This window comes from Chlamydotis macqueenii, chromosome 1, assembly GCF_036417535.1.
Source record: "Chlamydotis macqueenii isolate bChlMac1 chromosome 1, bChlMac1.mat, whole genome shotgun sequence".
In the NCBI taxonomy this organism is placed as follows: Eukaryota; Metazoa; Chordata; class Aves; order Otidiformes; family Otididae; genus Chlamydotis; species Chlamydotis macqueenii.
This window is the reverse complement of record NC_141556.1, coordinates 205,166,398-205,187,669: the sequence shown is the minus strand read 5'-3', so window position 1 is coordinate 205,187,669 and position 21,272 is coordinate 205,166,398. Positions and strand designations below refer to the sequence as shown.

Below are 21,272 nucleotides of genomic sequence, written 5' to 3'. Positions count from 1 at the left end.
GAGAGGGGAGGAGAGCAAGGAGTGGTGAGGACAGTTTTTGTGGTGGTGCTCTGGGCATGAAGGATGGGGTTAATCTTATTTAATGTCACCGTTTCAGAGTTAGGTATCCGTGCTAAGCCAGACATGCAAACTCATCTGTAGGCAGCAGAGAGAGAGTGGTGGTCCAGACATCCGAGCAGCCCCTCCTGTGTCTCTTACAGTGGAGACCAGGATTACAGGCGTAGACAGGACACCTAGATTTACTTAGCCGAAACTAGACAAGATGACTGTCATCCTATGTGGTGTTTGGCGTCATATCAGTTGAAATATTCATCCTATTCTTTTGACAGCATGGTGCTGTCATGGTGTAGCTCTCGTAAAATTACTAGAAAGGTGGGTTTTTTTACACCGTTAGATGTTTTAATATAGAGCTATCAAACAGCTTCATTTAAGGCTGTGTCATTCCTGTGGAAGGCGCAGTGTGGAGCAAGAATGGAGACAAAATATCTCTTGTGGCTGATGCACCTTGCAGACCCCTGTCTGAAGCCAACCCTTTGCCTTTTCCCTTGGAGTAGTAGGACAGAGAAAAAGTGAGTAGTTCCTGCTCAGGAGCTGGTGTCGTCGGTGGCTATGTATTGAGAGGGGCAGGAAAATAGATATATCTGCTTGCAGCCCTGAGCACCCACTTATTCAAGTGATAGATTGGGCTCTAACTCAGCTCCTTAGTCCTTTCAGACTGGACATACTGCACAGTCAGGGCATGACAGTAGTGCAGAAATAGAATATGGATCAACCAACAAACCCTTTCTGCAAGGAGGATTTTCAGTTGGTGACGTGCCACGCAGTTATATATCACTGTATAAAAAACAGTGGAGCCTGAGTCTTTTTGGTTTTTTTTCCTCATTAAAAATGTCATATACAAGTTTGAGTTTTGAGGGTGAAAAATCAAAATCTAAAATAATTCTTTGGTCTTTTAAGAACAGCCTTTTCTAAAGCTCCTGGTCCTCTGGGCTGGGCAACCCGCTGTCATAGTTTAGCCCCACTCAAGACTAAGCTATGCAGTTTTTCACTCACTCTCTCCAGCCTCAGAGAGAATGAGGGAGAGATAATGTAACAACAACAAAAAAAAACCAAACCCAAAACCTTGAGGTTTAAGATAAGGAGAGGGAGAAATCCTTAAAGTTACCGTTATGGGCAAAACAGACTCCACTTAGGGAAAACTATTTCAGTTTATTATTAATAAAACCAAAGCAAGATAATGAGAGATAACAACTTTCCCCCACCTCTCCCCTCTTCCTGGGCTTAACTTAATGTCAATTATTATCTCTACGATGTTCCCCCTCCCCGAGCAGCACAGGGGGGAAGAGGGAATGGGGGTTTGCGGTCAGTCCATCACATGTTGTTTCACGCCACTGCTTCATGGTCGGGGGAAGAACTCCTCACATTCCTCCCCTGCTCCAGCGTGGGGTCCCTCCCACGGGCTACAGTCCTTCGTGAAACTGCTCTGGCGTGGGTCATCTCTTCCACGGGTGTAGTCCCTCCAGAACGGCTGTCCCAGCGCAGGCTCTCCACGGGCCACAGCCTCCTTCAGGCACCCGCCTGCCCCAGCGTGGGGTCCTCCACGGGCTGCAGGGGGATTTGCTGCAGGTGGATCTCTGCTCCTCCGTGGGCCTCCATGGGCTGCAGGGGGACAACCTGCTCCACCATGGGCTGCACCACGGGCTGCAGCCGTTCCTCTCACAAGAAATTCCTCACAACAGGCTGACAGATGCCTCTCAGGATCATTTTACATCTCATTCACATCTCATCTCCTCTCCACTTCTTGCAGCCGGGCCGGGCCAAGTCAGGCCCAGACGGCCGCCCGGCGGGAGGCCAGAGGGTGAGGCCTGCAAGGCCCACAAGGCTCGCGCCTCCCCCTCTCTGCCCCCGCTCAGCTGCTTCACTTCTTCTTCTTCTTTTTTTCTTTAATTTTTCCCCTTTTAAAATACGTTATCACAGAGATATTATCACTGAACATTCCATCACCAGTTGGCTCAGCCCTGGCCAGGAGTGGGTCCACCCTAGACCTGGATGAGTCCAGTGCACCAAGGGGAAACTTCTATCAGTTTCTCACAGAAGCTGCCACCATAGCTCCCCCTGCTACACCAGACCAGCACATCCACTTAGCCAGCTTCATCTGAGCAGCAGGTTTTGTCCCGTTGGGATTCTGAGATACAAGGGCTGTGGGAACTTGGCCTGCATAAAAGCATGGAGAGAGACTATTAGACAGCACAGTGGGATCCTCAAATCTGAAGTCCTAAATTTAGAGAAAAATATGGAAATGAAAAACACTGTAATGAAGAGGTGTGGGGTTTTTTTCACAAAAAAAAAAAAAACGTAACTGTTGGAAAGCTGAGATTCAGTGAGAAAAGCACTTCATCTGATGCCTAATTTTGTCAAAAACACTTGGGAGAGAGGCTATCACTGGTGCTGAGCAGTATAGGAAAGTATTAATTAGCACAGCTTGATGTCAGGGTCTGGAAAACAAATAATATAAGATGAAAATGAAATTAAGGTCACTGAAATTAGGAACCTAAATTGTTCTTTGGTGATTTGTCCCCATCATCATGCTGCAGGAATATGCAGGGAAAGTAATGTTTTCTTTTTCTCCCTCAAACTGGGAGAAAAGCACTCTAGATGTGGGCATGGAGTCCTAAATGAGAAGTCCTGGGCTACCTGAGGCATCGGCAGGACCTGCAGGAGAGCTGCGTCTCTCCAGTGCAGTGGCTGGGGCTGGGAGAAGTACCCAAGGCTCTAAATGCTTATGTATAGACAACCGAATTGAACATGTACTGATGAGCTCCCTACTTTGCATGCAGACACCTAAATTTAGGTCTCTTAGTCTCAAGATGAGTCCCATCTGATGTTTCACATTTTGCGAATTACTGATTTTTCAATTACAGATCTGTTTCCCACAAAATGAAGTTGTATTCATGTTCCCTTCTTCATCCCTAAGGAAAAAACACAACACCTCCAAATAAAAATTCTGCATGTTTCTGAGAAGCTTTTCAATATATTTGTTGATTTGGTTGAGCACTTTCCATTTTTATGCTATTTATGCTGTATATATTTTAAACATGGCATGCGCTTTGTTTGTCCTAATGTTGCATGACCCACTCAGACTTCTGGGAAAATAGAGGATGGTTGGAAATGAGGAGTCCATGTGCCTAGTTGGTGTCCGTGCTGCTGCAGTATTTGGTCTGTTCCTTGCTCATGTGTATCTATGTGTTTGACCTTGAGCAAGTCTCTAAGCTCCTCCGTGCCTCAGTTCCCGGACTGTCCAACGGCAGCATTCCCACCTGTCTGTGCTGGAAGCCCATTTTTGTTATTAAGCTAAATTTTTTCTCGACGAGGAATTTCTTGTAGTTTCCCATGATTGTTCTAGTATTATTCAGGGAAAAGAGACAAAGAGACCGTGAATACAAAGCTAAACAAAATGTGTGTCCGTTATTGCATTGATGGGTTCAGCAGCCTCTCGGCAAATTCAGACTCAGCAGAAAGCATGATCTGTTTTTCTGTGTTTTGGAGTTTATTAACCCATGGAGGGTGACTCCGGGAGAGAAAGGTTATTTTCTGGGGTTGTTTTTACTCCCTTTGTCAAGTTATGTACCGTGCATGGCACAATTTCTCCCAGGACAAGCTGATAAATACTCCATCCAAAGTAATCTTGATGTATATCCAAACTTCTCTCCAAGTGAGGCCAAGCACTTTGGCAGGTCCCTTGTGCAGTGAGGTGCTCGAGAGCTGACAGCCGAGGCCCTGCTGAATGGGCCAGCGCAGAGCCGGGGCTGATTAATGATGCAAACACAGCCCCAAGAAGCGATGCTTGAGCAAACAGGGGTGATGTCAGCCCTAGCAACAGATGGCAAAGCCCCTTCTCCCGCGCTCTACGGGCTGCTCCAGCGCTTGGTGCTGGTGAATAAAGAACAATGAGGGTAGCACAGGGTTAACCACCACTTTTATCAGCGTTTTTGTGCTGCTTTAGCTCTTTCACAGCAAAATGTCAGTGGCTGAATTGATTTTTTTTTTTTTTGTTTTGCTGTCCAGACGCAAGAGAAAAGTGGCCACAAGCAACTTTTAGCTCCTGGGGCCTCCTGCTAAAAGGGGCATAATAAACATCCTTCCTGCAAGTGTGGCAAAAGCAGCTGAAGGTGGAGCTGTTTTATGGAGGTTTCTGATGCTGTTGTAAACTGTTATGGGTCAGTTGCTATTTCTAACATAAACCTCAGCTGCTCAGGGTGGCTGGAAATGTCAGTGTTAATTACTATTAGGCTGAGGTCTTGTGTGTAGACACAAGTTGTATTGCTTTAGCTACACTGGTATCATTAAAGCAGTACAAATACTCTGAAGTGAATGCAGTTACAGTGATGTAAATGAGCTTGTTTATCTCATAATCTATGCTAGTATAAAGCACCTTTATACCCATAGAATTGCACTCGCTGGAGGTTGTGCCAGTGTAAATGTTTTGGTACAAAAATCAATAACTGGTGTAGTTGGAGGCAGGAGGCTGTCTGGGGTCCGGCAGGCTGGGAGTGCAGTGCTGCAGCAGCTTCCAGACTGAATGCTCAGCTATTTTTTTTTATCTATCATTCTTGTCTTGACCTAGAAATAAAATTGAGCGGAAAGTTGAATTTATCTCAGTGGCAGAAATAGGGGTCACAGGTGCTATCTCACTCCTTGAACTCTAGTGGTCGGAGGATGAGGGAATCGTCTGAGCCACGGGACAGGAGAGGTCTCTCCTTGCACAGAGACAGGGAAAGGGGCCAGCCGGCAGAGGATCCTGGAGAAATATCCATGACGGGAAAGAGAGTGACTCAGAGCGAGCTGCTTCATGGCTTTCTGGGGCTGCTCTAATTTATGCCGTAAGAGTTCGCTGACAGCCCCAAATCAGGAAGGACCTGGGGTGAGGAACAGTCCCATTCTGCCTCCCTCATCTGCCTGCGGGGTTTTATCTCTTAGGACACAGAGGGTGGAATTCCTTTTATCAAACTCTGCCATCATCTGCACCTGAGCTAGTTTTGCAAACTGCCTTTGTCGTGACTGGAGCGAGAGAGAGTCCCCTAAATTGCATTTTGTCTCCTCTTAGCTTGGGTATCTAAAATAAACCATGTAAGTCACGCTTAAGTGACTGCTTCTCTTCTTTGACTGTACAAGGGCTTTTTTTCAGCCAGGTAGGATGCAGGTGAGTACAGTGAGTTTTACCTGTACTGGTTACCCAGAGTCCTATTCTGGTCTGTGGCACCTGCTCTAACCCTTGGTTTGAGAGGAGTTTTGGTGGTGTGGCTGGGGGAATACTTACTGACTCTTGGAAAAAATCCATGTACTAAAAATGCATTTAATCTTACTTCTTTGTCTTTCTTCCTTTGACTAACAGAGCAAAATTATTTTCAGCCATAGAGTATCTCAGTGAACTTTTAATGAAGTATTGCTCGTTTCACTTTTTAATGAACTGTTGTTCATTATTTTGTTACTTCACACTGTTGCCACCTCAGTTCATTCCTGCCTGCTCGCACAAGCGTTGCCTCTGGAAGAGAAACAGCCACTGTAACTCTCCGTGCGTCCCTGGTTTTCTGCCACCATCCCCACTCTCTGTGTGGTAGCTGCCAGGATTGTCCAGGTGCTCAGGCAGTGCACTCGACTCTGTGTGTTACTGTTACCCCATATCATGGCCTTTTTGAAAATTGTGTTTTGTTGTTCATGCGGTTAGATCTGTGCGTCTGCTGGCTCCAGTGGGGCTCCAGCCTAGCTGCCAAGCAGTCTCCAGTCTCTGCTCCCAGTTCCTCCATGTCTCCGTGATTCCCCAACACACTTTCTCCAAGCTTAGTCCAGTGTGCTTGGGGTCGATTTGGGCTTTAAAAAAGCTGATAGAGATTTCCTCCATCTTAAAATATTTGAAATACCTAATCCATTTGCCTTTTATCTCTGGGTTGTTTTAATTTCAGCAAGCGCATCCCAGACACTTACAGCAGGTATAAACTGATTCTGTTGGATCCTACAGGACCAGTTTCTAGACCTATGGCTGTGGTACTGCTGTAGAAACAATACTGCTAGTAAAGTGAATAATTTGAGTGATTGAGAATGCCTAATTGATTCATCAAGTGTTACGCAGCATAAACACTTAAAAGCATCGTCACAGGATCCTGCTGTGAAATGCCACTCATCCTCCTGACATGTGAAGCCCAAGAAGCAAACAAAATGCTCTGCATGTTTTAAGGAGGCACTGAGTCTTAGCCTTAAACTCATGGGTTTTTTTTTTTTCCCGGAGACTTTCTGACATGTATTTGTACATGATTTTTACCCATATTTACCCATTTTTATCTCAAGAAGAAGTCTCAAAATTGTTCACATTCTTAAAACACAAACCTGAGAGACTGAAGACAAGAGTTTTAAATGTTTTGCTGTGGTTTGCACCAGTTGTCACCATGTAGTTTTATTTTTATGGCTAAGGATCCCTATCTGAAAAATGGGGAAAATCTGTTTAACCTGTGGAAGAGTTAACCTCATACCTCGCACAGGCTTTTTGGTACTGAATTTGTTGGCATTTATGAAGTACAGTGTAATCTTTGTATGCTGGATATTGTTAAAGAACATGATGTTGAGGTTCTTAGGTTTTCCTGGATTTTTTTTTTTAAGTGCCTGTTGAGAACTATAAAGTCACTGAAGAATGAAGTTTTATTTCCAACTTGATAAAACATGTAGAAAACTATGGAAAACTTAAGTAACTTAGTGTTGTTTTGGGTCTTCTGTCTCAGGCAGTTTCATTCCCTTTAGCACTGAATAAAAAAAAAAAAATTGTAACTGATCTGTAAATCAACCCTTTGATGCGGTAAAACTGCCAGAAACTAAACTGCTCTGGCTCAAATGATAGACACTTATTCTGGCTGACAACTTATACTTTTAATTGGAAGCTACAGCTTTTGAAGTGAATTGGACAGGGTGAAATCATCACAGTCTTAGATGCAGACAATGACAGAAGCCAGTATGTTCAGCTCTCTTCGTTGAGGCTTGTAACACACAGAGAAAGCTGCTGATCTTACTGGATTGAGATTGAAGATATTTGCCCTTCACTGAATAATGAGCTTGCAATCACATTTTGCTGGAATAGGTTCTTTGTACAAATGAAACTTAAATCAGAAGGAAGTTAAATCTCATTTCTTATTCTCCTTTCAAAACCTTCATGGTTGAGCACCTTATAGAGAGGAACATTAGGCTCACATTTCCGTAATCTTATTTGTTATTCAAGATTTGCTCCTGATAGCTTAAACTACTGAAAAAAAAAAAAACAACCCACCCATGCAGCCTTAAAAATGGAAAATTGATTCATTTTCACCACTTTGCAAAGCCTTTCGTTACAAAGGGGGTGCAAAGCAACTAGAAAAGAACTGCATGTATCCAAAGTCACCAAATCTTTCCACTTGTTCCCAGGGCTCGGACAACAATGCTGCTATGAAAATAGCTCTGAGGAGGAAGAGCATGCTGGGTAATGAGATGCAAATGAGCACACCAAGCATCCCACTCTGCTTCAGAGCCTTTGTATCCAGTAGTGCAATAACAACCAGCTTTTGAGTCATGATAGGTTAGCACAGAATAGGTTGCACAATGGGTGTGTGTATTATCCTCGTGGTTCTCCTCAGCTTGTGGTCAGCAGGATAGTGAAATGTGGCATCCATTTTATTAGGAAGTCGCCTAGATTAAAACTAGCTGAAATAAGAGTGTCACAGTTAAGCATAACAGAACTCAATGTCAAACCTTGAGAAGGGAGCAGGGCATTTTATTTTATTTAACTTGCTCTGTAAGTTGGTTTTACATATTCACACTCATACCCTGCACACCAAGGCATGTATATCCAAGAGGTGTGGGCAAGATGACTTGTGTGTGAAACTGAAGTCCTCTACTGTGTCTCTTGGGTTCTTCTTGACTAACAAAGAAGCAAGGTTTGGACAGGTCTTTTAAAATATCTAGGAAGTAACAGTTATCTTTGCATCGTAACCTTGCTTACTTCTGTCTCGATAAATCACTGCCTTCTGTCTTCATCTCCTCATCTTGGTTATCTGTCATCTGTCCTTCTCTTAGGATTATAGTATATGTGATGTGCTGTAACCTTATTGCCCTCTTCTGTTACCAGACCACAGGTCTTCTGGTGGCAAGTCATCAGTGCTGGGACCATATCAGAGCCCTCTGCCCAGATGTAGACAGCAGATTCCTCAGAGTTCACCTGTTTGACTGCTGTCAGTCATCTCCTTGGTTTATCAATAGAGACCATTCTTTTAAACTTGACTGTTCTTTCTTCTGGTGCTTTCACACACATACATTTCCATTCCTATTTCATCCATATCCATCTTAATATTTCTGACAGAGATCTGTACAAGAGGGAGGTAGCTAAGAAGGAGACTTGATTTACACACTTGGAAGGGCTAAGGAAGGAATAGAGAAACAGCTTCAGTTACTGTTTGGGCTCACAGTTCTGCCATGCAGGTCTGGGAGGACCTCAGAGCCCCATTTCTGTGACCAGGCAAGAAGCACAGGTTGGATCAAGTCACACACATACCTTTTTCAGGTAGGTGAACATCATTATCTAGGGCCTTCAGAGGGTGACGAAGTAGAATATGAAGACCTATGCACTAAAAAAGAGTTGAAAGGAGAAGGTAGAAAATAGAATGATGGTGAAACAGGAGAGGGATTGTATCAGCAGTGATGGTTTGAAACAACAGAACTGGGCTTCAGGCAGGAGAAAGTAAAAAGCAAGCGGTGGTGTTTGTCCTTACAGCTCCACCACCTCCAGCAGCAGCTTGCCACATCCTCTGGATGCTCATGCATCTTCTGTCCCAAAAGCAGTCGTTGTAGTTACACTACTCCATCCTCATTCATTAGGTGATGGCTGGCCCTTGCTCCTCTGTCCTCAGCCCCATCAGTGGCAAAGGCTTGCTTAACATGCCCTGCTTTCAGTCTCCTCTTCTCTTCATTGGTGTCTAAGCAAGAGAGATCTCTTTGCAAATGACTGCTTCTGCTCCTCTTCCTCCGTCAAAGATTACTGGTACTCAGGACTCACTCTTTTGCCTCTCTGCTCTGACAGCTCTTCGGCAAGGCTGAGGTACTAGAATGATTTTGCAGAGAAAAGCCACTCCTGTTCTAGTTTTAATGTGCATTTTTTGCTATTTGTTACGTGCTGAGCCACTGAAGTGGGGTGTCAGGACTAATACTATATTTTACCTATCGATAACAATTTAACTGAATCGCTGCACAGAGAAGTGAGAAAAAGAAAGCAGAAAACCCTGGAAAGCAAAGGAATTCACTTCAGTCTTTAAATAAATTATTTTCTTTACTTAACAATAAATTTTGGAAAATGCTTAGAGCTGTTATGGCTGAGCTTGATTGTTAGCTAATAGTAATATCTTACTCTTGCACAAGTCATTTTTTTCCTTTATAGATCGCAAGGCACTTTACAAAGAAAGATATCAATTATACCAGTTTTATGGGAGGGGAAACTGAAGCACGGAGACATAAAATTTCTAGTGTAAAGTTACAGACCAAAATAGAGGGTGGGCTGGAAACCAAGCAGAGATGTCTCAGTATGGTCTCTTAGGCAGGAGACCACCTTGGGAAGGGCAGCGGATGTTAAGAGTGCGGAGGTCTATCTGTGAGTTGCATGTCATGTAACAAGGCCATATATCTTTTCTATGAGGCTTCTTTCCGCAGCTCTGCGTTCTGCCTCTGGATCAGAAAGGTCAGCTCACCGATGAATCATTTTTTTTATTAGAGATGAAGATGAGATTGACTTGACCTGGGGAATCTGCAGTTAGCACCAGGCACCTCTCTCCCAGCACTGTGGCTTTGCTGAGCTGGAGACAATTGCTGGTAATGAGAGATCAACGCCTTTCTTTTGAGCGCAATTGGGAGAAAATCTGGGGTTGTTTTTCCTATTGTCAAGAACAGTGCTGGGTTGAGGGTGTGTGTGGAAAAATGCAAAATCACTTCTCTTTGAAAGGTAATGAGGGTGTCTAGATGAGGAGGAAAAACTGACAGCTGTGCCCCGCGCACGCTCCACACCTCCTCCACAACTGGGAAAGGAGAATACCAGGACTTCATCATGCTGTGACCTAAGCATATGTTATACAAAAGCGTATATTGGAGACTTTTTATTATTATTTTTTCCGTCCTTTGTTATTACATCACAATATGCCAGAGAAAGAGATTGAACAATAATTCATTAGGTATTCAGGTCCAAGGTGCAGAGTATTTGCATAGCCCCTTTCCACTGAAAATGGCACCAACTACCCCCGCCGCGGACATTATATAAGTCTTCTTTCTTGCAAACAGTGAAATTAATTACCATAAATTATAACCAGCGTCTAGTTAGGCTCAGTCATTGCTTTTGCAGAATTATGAGGCCTTTGTGCACAAAAAAAAATTAAAGAAAATTGTATAATTATAATATGTGCTGGTTACTAAGCTAGCCACCAGTTATATATATTTATAGCTATTCCTGCCAGTAATAATTATATGCTAATTATAACCCAAATAGAATTCTGTAATTTCTCCCTGAAAATGAAAGCGATGCAGGGGGATGTTAAAATCTGTGCTGAGGCATTGTATTAGCAATTAGGTTTTTAGATGGCACTGCACTTTTTAAGGGAAGAAAATAAAAGAAGATACAAATACTATTTCTATTCCTATGTATTCATTTAAGCCTAAATAAAGGATTTGAACTTGAAAAACTCCTTATCCCGCAAACTGTGAACTTCTGTGTGAAGTATTTTAGGAGAGTTAAGCCCCTGCATGACAGTCCCTCAAGGGCATTTCTGAGTTGTTTCACAACATCCCAGCCCTGAGTGATGACTCAGGCTACGGTGACATGGTGGAGAAATTGCCCACCAGTTGTGCTGGAGGAGCCAGAGCAGCTTTGACACTTTGAGTATTATCAGTCTTTTCATTTAAGAACTGCAACTGTGGATTGCAGACTCCGGGTGTTTGATGGTGACTCTATCACCCTGTCCCTGAGGGATCGTTTTTGAGGCACGGCTTTTTTGGGTTGCGATTTGAACAGTAGCTTCATCCCACCTGCGTTGAGCAGCTTCACAGGGATGCCTGTAGATATCTATAGTCCAGAGTGAGCACAGTCAGGTGGTAACAACTGGTTTGGTACAAGCAGGTTTGCAGACTGCTTCCTGCTGTCCACGGCTGTTTGCAATTTGGCTTCTTCCTGGCCAAATCCAACTCACCGCCATCACTCTTTTTGCAAGTAAGAATAACTACAATAATCTCCACTCCAGGAATGTGAAAGAACCAACGCCTTAAACTGAACTGTAGCAAGGAACTATTGAGGGGTATTATCAAATCTGGCACTTGAACCGTAGAATTAGGAGATAACAAATACAATGTCAGTGGTAAACAGCAGGAAGACAGGGTGAAGAAATAAGCCTTGCAGTTACAGACCTATTTGCCTGACCTCTGCCAATTGCAAGGCTTTTGAATGTATTTTGAAGGACAGTATAATTAAAAACATGGAAATAAATAGACAATGGGATAAAAGTGCTCATGGGTGTACGATAAGTAAATTGTATCAGCCTACCTTAATGTCATCGATAAGATAAATGATGTTCTGAGAAAGGCTCTGTGTGTCATCTACATGGACTTCAGTAATGCATTTGATATGGTTGCACTGCAGAATTTATGAGGTACGAGGACATGGAGATTAATAGTCAAATTGATATGTGCATATGGGTCTGGCTAAAGAGGAAATAAAAATGATGAGTCTTGAAAGAGGAATTTAGATGCTGAAGGGCACACATTAACAGATTATTTCAAGTATTGGCTAGACAAATGATACTTTTTGGTGGTTTATTGAATGAGGCTGGCTTCAAAGTGGGAGTTTGCTCTGATCCAGACTTAGCAGGCATCATCCAAACAGGAGAGGTTAGGGAAAAAAAAAGAAGAAATAAAGGATCCCTGAGTGTTCAAAGAGTAGAAATTCCTTAGCATAGTAAACAAAATGGTGTATTTGGGGACTAGTAACGAGATTGCCACTCCCTGCTATAGACGTGCATCACTGGAGGCAATAATTAGGCTGCTTTAGCAGAGCTGTGTAGACATTATCTGGAGTGCAGCGTTCAGCCTCCATCCATCAAGCTTAGGAGGGATGAGGGCCAAAACTGCAGTGCAGGAGGGTCAATGCCAAATTCATTAGGTGACAGGAAGCCAGAGGACCCTGGCTTGTTGAGTTGACCGAAATGGCGGTGCAAGTTGCTTGTAAATACACTCTGTCTGGAAACCAGGGGCTTTCAACAATGTGGTCATGTTCCCAGACAACCTTCCAGGAGCAGTACAGGGAACAGCAAACCTGGCCACTTTTAAAATGGAGCGAAATTTGTAGGAGAGTGGTGGATTTGCCTGCAGTTGCTGAGGACTGTGCTGGCTGAGTTTTGAAGGGATGAAAGGGAGTCCCTCCGAGTCCCCCGTTCCTCCAGGCTGAACAGACTGGCACACCATATTGTCATTTTAAACAGATTCAAAGAACGAAAAAAGACAGAATCTGCCTTTAAAGGAAACCATAATCCAGATTCTTCATTGAAGTAAATGTTTGCTCTGCATTTTGTGCAGAGTTGTGGTATTTTCAGCAATAAGCTGAAGGAACTCTAACAAGAAACAGAAGGGACAACCAAAGAGAAATAAAAAGGTTTTGCTTCGGCTTCTCTTTTTTTTTTTTTTTTTTCAGACATAACCACACATTAGAAAACATAACTGTTTTTAAAAGCAATCATTTTTTTATACCCAGCTTGTTTCAAAGAGGTCATTTCACTCTCATTGTCACCTCAGGAAAAACAATAAGGCAGCAGTCCTCCACGTAATTGCACAGGCTTGCCTGGTGGAATCTCTTTCTTGTTCAATGACGTATCATTCATTTAGATCAGAATACAGACTTTCTAAATTAGAGGTTTACATGTGTAATTATATAAAATGATATGTTTGTTTACATCTCCAAGTAAAATGTACATCGTTTTCTATCATTTATCTTTGAAATTCAATTTCATTTTGTCGATCCCTAATTTATTGCAGGAGATGAATGTGCTGTTAGAGTGTTTACAACGCCTCTCACTGCCTGTGGGTAATAAAATTACCCTGGTTATTGCAGTTCATTTCGACATTTCTGTGGTTAGGAATATACAGTGGTTTTACTTTCCTGAATATATGGTGGAAAATCCTAATACTGTTTATTGTGCCTGCCTCTTTTTTTACATCTAATGTCCTAAATTTACTTTCAAAGAGTAGCGGGACAGTTGGCAGCTGATGGCTGTATTTCTCAGTAGATGTGTACTTTTTTTGATGTTCAGTATATATATGGAAAGACTGTGTTCATACTTTTGTGTGTACTGTTAATAAATATTTAAGATTTTTAGTAAACTAGTCGGTAAATCCATACATTCCCATATGAATTTTTGCAAATCCAGCCTAGGGGCTCTAGTGAACAAGCAGTGAATATAACCATTTGCTGAATTTGTGGAGCATTTTTGGAAAAGCAGTGTTTGTTTTACTTATTCCTTTTGTCTGTTTAACTGGTTGGGTTAAAAGACCCGTATTTTCAGCAAACAATCCCAAGGCATTTTTCTCCCCAAGCAGAGCTTTCAAGGGTAACTCTACAGAACGTTTTCTTTGATATCTTCATGTGGTTTTCTTTCTATATCCTTGTTATTTACATTATTTGAGAAAGGCACATTGAGAGCTGCATCCGCTTTGGACTGTGACAAGATAGCTTCAGTGTTGCAGGATGTTCAAAGCATCTCACAGGGCACGAGAACTCTGCGGAGAAAGCTCTCTCATTTTATATTCTTGTTTCCGTTTCAAAATTGTTTTCTTTGAAGATGAGGATCGGTATCTTAATGAGGAGAAAGTTTCCCTCAGCAACCAGGGACTAGAAAGCTTTGAGACGAGAACTCAGCTAATCCATCCAGACCATCTCTGTGTGGGTGTGGTGCGTAAGCCCTGACCCATATGGTCCTGTGCTGCCTGGCTGTCCTGGTCAAAGACCCCAACACTGCGAGCAGAGAGGGTGTAAAGCACGTACTGACTTGCAGCCAGGCCGTATATTCTGAGATTTCAATCAAACCCTGTGTAATAACCTAAACTCCCTAGTCTTACTTCTAACCCATCCTACACTTGTATTTTTTAATTAAATATTTTTAATGAATATGCAAGACAGGAAAATAAAAGGGATGATTTAATAATGGACAGTAAAATATGGAGTAAGTTGTACCCTGTTGGTCTTTTGCTGGGGAAGGGGAAGACTTTACTTTCTTCCTCACCTTCCTATCTCTATGAAGGCAGTCAGCCTTTGGTTTAAAACAGAGGAACGTATTGGACTTCTTGTACTTTAGCCCATTTCTTACCTGTCATATACTCTTTTCATATTTAATCTAAACAAAGTTTGCAAATGAAAAATTAATGAGAGTTCTTTAAAATTTCATTTAAAAAAAAAATATTCTTTGTACCAGAAAATTTGTAACCCATCCAGAGTAAAATTTGCAACACATCCAGCAGTAAAATATGCTGTCTCTCCATACCAGATGCTGTTATCTTTTAAGTAGTACTTCAGGAAACAGCTCAGGTAAGGTTATCCATTCACAGGTTGAAGGAAAATAATTTAATTTCGTAAGGAGAAGGCTATTGAACTCTCCTAGGCTTCATAGCCATATTAGGGAAATTCAATCTGTGTTAGAAAATAGCCTGTGGCAAACTGATTTCTGGTCCCTAAGTGCCATAGTATTGAAAAATATGTGAATTTCTTCTAAGCCAAAGGTCAGTTTAGTTCACTATCACACCTACAGCCGTAGGCTGATCTGGATGTGTAGAGCATAAGCATCAGAAGAAGTAAACCCATAGCAATGTTGTTCAGGCTATCCAGTGCTCAGAAATTTCCTCTTCCATAGCCTTTGTGTTTAACAACCCTTGGTGAATTCTTCTTCTGTGACTGTGTAAGTCCACGAATTAACGTCTTTCTAACACAAATATTTCAAATAATTCATGTATATTGAAAGAATGAACATTGGTAAACCTCAGAGCTAAATATACCTCTGTAAATATGTACATTTTAGGATAATTTGTAACATTCGTTTCATTGGATATATGTAAAATGTCACACACATACATATACATACTCGTACTTGCCTGTATACAGTATACATGTATGTACTTATATAGCGTGGTCTATCAGCTTAGGCACACAGAGGTTTTATTTGTGTGAGGACCCTTCTGTGGACAGGAGAGCTAACTGAAGGCAGAGCATGGATTATTCAGTTGGAAAATCCTAACTGGCAATTGGCCACTCTAATTAAAGCATTGAAGGCAGAGTTAGCAGGCAGGTTTACATCTGCCCAGGTGCCATCACCCTTTCTGACTGCAGGAACAGGGGCAGGAAATGCCTGGAGTTTTCTGGGACAGAAAGTGTTAAGAAAACAAAGAAACACTTAACTTTTCCAGTATATAAGTTAAGGCTTATGTGTATAGTCTACGCGGCTCTCTAGTTAATAATTTGTGTAATGTATAAAATAGTGTTGTCCATTAAATACATGATCCTCGGGTGACAATTTGGGCCAGTGCACTTTTGACATTATTTCCCCCGTCTTCTGTTGTGACCTTTACTTTGATCAGCATCAAATTCACCTAAGATTTGAAAAGTCGCTATTTGCTTTTACTCTGTCTCCATTTCTCAATATTCTCATCCTGCTTGCATGTTATCCCACGTTTCTTATCAATTAAATAATAAAAATAACCATAAACATAAGCATATCTGTTAGCTTTACGCCATCCTATAAATTGTATTTGTATTTCCACTAGTGTAAAAACAAACTTTGCTAAAGATTGGCAAAAATGTCAGACTTCAAATTAAATTTTGGAGCTCTGCTAGGATTACATGACAGTATCACAACCTCCTAAGGAAGGAACAATTTTGATATTCAAATGGAAATATAGTTACCGAACATTTAAAATTAAAGATGTTGGCCTCAAATTACATTTGAATATAAATTTGTTTGCCTTGATTTGTTTATGTTAAATAAGTTAATAATTTTCTGTGATTTTTTCATGTATTCTTGTCTAAAAATAAAAATGCAGAGATTACATTAATTTGAGAGAGATTCTTAGGTAGCATAAATTTATGGAGCTTCTTTGATTGCAGTGGAATTGCACTGGGTTGAGTCTGTTACCTGCATATCATCAGAGAGCGAGGAGCGATGTGTACTTTGGGGTATTCTTCAGATATAGACATTTAGCAGAGCCACAAGCTTAAGCATCCAAGCAGAACTACTTTTCAAAAAAATACAATATATCACAAAAGACTCCGTTTGAGACAGACTGTTATACCACTTTTGAATAACAAAGCAGACCTTAGCTGACACAATAGAACTAACAAGCTACTGCTCTCTCTTTCAGATTTGCTGGCTTTATTATTAGTAAAGATGCAATTTTCTACAAAAAATGATTAGAAAGCATTAGTCATACTGTTGAATTCATAGCTGTTCCTGATTTTATGTCATCTTCAATCATCTATACACACACAGACGCACAAAGACGTGCATCCACAGACATACTTGGTATTAATTCTGAGACATCAGACCTATGATCAAGTTAATGTTTACTAATAAGTTACGTTCCCTCATTTGCACTCTAGTAACTGTATGCTTCGTTCATTGCAAATGTGAACTAGCTCGTGGGTTTTGATCTCTTTCACTGATCTACTTTATTTTTTTCACTTTGCATCTGTGATGTACTGAAAGCATTATCCCAAGCATCAGTGCTAAGTGTTGCTGAAACGTCTTGATCACATGTCCGAGCCCTAATAACTGGTGATTTGTTTCCAAGATGATGCATTGGCTGAAGATTGTATAGGCTGATGTATTGGTTAAATTGTCAGGATTTCTCACTGTTGGTCTTGTTCTTTCTTCTATGTCACTGTCTGCACCTGAGCTGTAAGGCAGATCTGCCTTGTTGCCCCCCCCAAATCTCTGGTTCTCCCATCAGATTATAAGGTGATGGGGTGAAAGACACTGCTGTTCCCTCTCCATCCACGTACTGAGTTTCCTTTTAGAGGGGAATGATGCAGAAGAGGATGATGATCCTATCTAGTGCGCAGTGGGGTGTTGGAAGGGTGTTCCCCAGTCGGTGTCAGCTGGGACTTGTTGCCGTGTCCTGCAGTATAATGAGACATGTTGTGCGGGGTGAGCTCATTCACCTTCCAGCACTTCCGAACTCTGCAATGGGAGGAGAACAGTCATTATTCCTTTATGAGGGTGGGAAAAGTACTCCAGTAGCCAAAGTAACAAGTATTGTAGAAAAGCAAGTTAAATAAGAACATATAGTTATCTCCAAGTTGAAATTCTGGGTCAAGCAATGTTTTGGAGTTTCATAAAACAGTTTGTTTATGTGGTCTGAGGAGCAGATGTGCCAGGATGCACAGAGAGATGTTTTAACTCAGAAAGTCAAAGAAAAGTATGAGATGCTGGGAACAGCATCCTATAACCTTACTTGTGAGCTGTTGACTTTATTGTAAATAACTTTTCTATCAGATCCAGTTTTCCTCTTCACTTTCATGGCTATTCTTAAGGAATCATCACAGTTATAAATATCTCCTGTCCTTAGCAAGACCATGATGTTTCCCTGGAAATTTGAGATAAACCGTTTGAGAGGTGTGCTATGACATTTGAAGCTTGTTAGTGTTTCTGACTGTTTTGTGAGAAAGGCGTGCCGTATTTCCCAGCTGGCTTTGGACAGTTGTCCATATGGCTGTGTCTGGAAGAGCTAGGGCACATATTGAAGACAGGAAAAGAAAAAAAAAGGTCATTTTTTTTCTCGTTGTCCCCTTGAGATTTTATATCATAACCAGAAATGCAGCCTAACACAATTTCTTTAGGTTTATTTTTCTCTGTGAGATATTTTCTTGAGCTAATACCTTTACACCGTAACAAAGTACGACGATTTAATACAGTTAGAGAAGAACTAAAACTGGAATATATTCTCTTCTGCAAAGCCAAGTTTCTCTCCGTTGCCCCTGTATCTCAAAATTAAAGTTCTATGTCCTGCTAAGTATTACTGTTATTATGTATGTATGGTATGGAGTACTGAATGCAGGAGGGAGGGAGACAGCAAGGTTTTCATAAAACCCATGAAATTAATTTATTTGAGACTGGAGTGGTAAAGCTGTGAGTAGTCTTAGACATAACTGGAATTTTATTTTTTTTTTTTTAGTTTTGATGGTTGATCCAGAACAGAATTCCTTGAAACACAATTTGATGATTTCAAAGGGCCAGATTCGTATCTATACTAACACAAGACCATAATTAAATAAATATTAATATAAAGTAGTTGAGATCCAGTTTTATGTATAGTCATCTTTTAAACGGTAGTGGTGTGTAGTGTGATCTATCCGTGACTTCAGGAATGCGTGTGGAAGTGAGAAGCCAGGAGACTGCAATGAGGCCACCATGAGCGTCAGATGGGAGAGTTCCTCAGAGAACAGGAATGGAAACCAGAGGCCTCGTGACTGCGCACACAAATGACCAATTATTTCTACAGAGTGTTGTAACAACCTAATGAAACTGCCCAGAACTGGCAGTTGTATGTAGAGTTGTCTTTAGAGCAAAATCAACTAGTTGTGCTAGCACTATACTTCAGGATCAGGTCTGCAGAACTGATGGTGGTGGTATGGTTACCTGCTCTTTAGGACTGACTGTTAAATCTGGGTGCTAAATCTGTTAAGATCTGCTGTGTTTAAAATATAGGCAATTCTGTCGTAGAGACTTGCCGTATGTTCATAGATCTCTTTTAGAAAGTTATTAAGATCTGAAGGCACTCTGGCTGTTATTGCAGTCCAAAAGGCTCTACATTGAAACAAGGAAAACAAAAAAACCCTGTAATGATAACAGAAAATTTTGTGAGGAGGAGGAGCAGCAGCGGCAGCAGTGGTCATAATAGTTGTTGTTGTTTTAGTTTTACCAATGAAAAACAATTACTATTCATTCTGACAGTGATATTCAGTTTCAAATGTTAGCTCTTGGTCTTCAAAAGGAATGTGAGTTCATCTGCCTGAAGAAGATGACAAGAACAGAGACCTTCTATCATTTGCAGCTAGACATTTCTTGTTAAGAAGAAAGTAGGTGGAGTTCATGGTGGCATATTAGGAAGGAAGGAAGTGGAAGATGATGTAAAAATGATCATATTCCTTACTGTGGTTAGGTTGTGCCTCATAAATATCCAGAGTGACCATGCATGTGATGAAAAGGGATATTTCAAAATTGAAATGTTTACTTTATCAATTTATTTGGGCTGAACTTCTTTCATAACCAGGACCTTCTTCCCTCTATCTTTGCGGTCTCTCTAGACATTTGGGGATCTTGTGAGAATGACACGAATTTGTCATCTGTGCTGTCACGTCTAAAGTCATGCAATGAGTAGATGTCTCCCATATGGTGTAACTGTTTTGAATATTTGCAATTGCTCAATGCAAGCAATACCAGTTGTTTTGGTTTTTCAGCCTTTTGCCAGCACCAGGTTCTTGCATGTGATTGCAATGATGCACTCTGGTTTCTGTGACCTCCTCTTGGGTGTTGCTTCTGTGTTCTGGTAGATCTTGTAACAAGTCTGAAATATTGGGAGCAGAGTGGATTTCCTTTGTTCATTTCATCCCATCCCTTCAAGTAATATTTCCCCCCTTCTCACCAAAATAGATAAAATCATTCCTCCAAGGAGAAGGTGACAGTGTTACAAGGAGCTGTAGAAGCCTTCTGGAACTAGAGGTGTTATGTAGGTGTAAGATGTTGCTGATATTTTTTTTAAGAATTTAGGGTCATCATGGATTTGTGTTTAGATGTTTGGCTGGTCTGATTAAATAAATAAGTATAATAGATGATCCAGGTAGTATTTATTTTCTTGTCTTCCTTGGTAATCTTAGACATGAAGGATTCTTGAGAACAAGTTTGTCCGCTGACATTGTCTCCAAAAGCAGCTTTATTTTTAGGAAAAGTTGATCCCCTTACACTCGTCAGAGTCTGTCGCAAAACAAGCACATTATGTATTTTCCTATCGAAAGAAATATTTTAGATGGGGGAAAACTCAAATCTGACCTTTAAATCTCTAGTGAGAACAAAATAAAAAACTAAGCCATGTTTGTAGAAGATATGCATCACTTTTCTTGAGGGAACTTTGGAAGTGTTTCATTTTCTTTCCTTGGTGTAAATCTCACAAGAGGTTAATCATTTGTGAAAGTACATTGCTTTTTTTTTTTAAAAAAAAAGATATCTTGATCATCCTCATGTAAAGGGTACTTTATTTTAAAGGCTCAATTTGAGCATGGAACAAATTGATGAAATTGTCGTACAAAACCTTTAATGCATTAGAATGATTACATTTGGAAATCATTATGTATACAAGTAGTTATTACAGAAATAACCTTCTTTGTCAAGTATTCTTGGCATGGAAGTAATCAGCATCCTATCCCATTAATTGTTTGAGAACTCTGAAATCTTTAATGAGGTTTTTTATAGAAGGATTTCAGTCAAATGCAAATGATTCGTTGAAGCACTTAATCGTAAGACAAATAGTGATTCTTTACTAAGTTTTTTTTGTTCACTGTAATAAATGTAGCATGTTAACTGTAGATACACAGGTAACTGTTTTTCAGATACTTCTCTCACAGCATTTTTCTTTAAAGATTCATTGTTACTCAGAAAGTCATAATGGCTGCACTAAGAAAGAAAATGCTTGACAGATGTCAAGAAATCTGTGTCTGATAGACCTTCAAATAGACTTTTTCCCTTTGAGTGTTTGAAAAATGAATTTATTTCTTGTGGTCGATAGAGATATATATTTTTCAACCTGTATTGACAATCAAATATCATCCTTCTTTCATAGGTCTGATTACAACAACGTCAAGAAAATTGGATCGAGAACAGCAACCAGAGCATTTTTTGGAGGTAAGATTAAGTGGAAAATATATGTTAAAAGGTTAACTGATTTTTGTAGTTTTAAATCACTTCTTCCTGTTCCAGAAGAGTGGTTTTCTCCCTTCTCTCGATGTATGACAGACTCACACAAAGCTGGGAATTGCCTGATTATACAGAAGAAATAATACATTTTGCAATTCACAAGTGCAGGGGAAAATTGAACAAATATGCAAAGCACTTGTTTACCACTTCTAATCTGCTTCAGTTAAATCTTGTATTGTAGCCCTTATATTTTATTTGTGGCAGAAGTTTAGAATATCCAGAACA

At 40.8% G+C, this 21,272-nt stretch overlaps 1 protein-coding gene across 2 annotated transcripts in view; it reads left to right on the top strand.

Moving 5' to 3' along the window:
- FAT3 (FAT atypical cadherin 3) overlaps window positions 1-21,272 on the top strand; it is a 320,633-nt gene that overhangs the window by 168,365 nt on the left and 130,996 nt on the right. For both annotated transcript variants that reach the window (XM_086742769.1, XM_086742759.1), the window contains exon 3: window positions 20,914-20,975. In XM_086742769.1, the coding sequence (XP_086598895.1) occupies window positions 20,914-20,975 (62 nt within the window). The remainder of the gene's footprint in view (window positions 1-20,913; window positions 20,976-21,272) is intronic.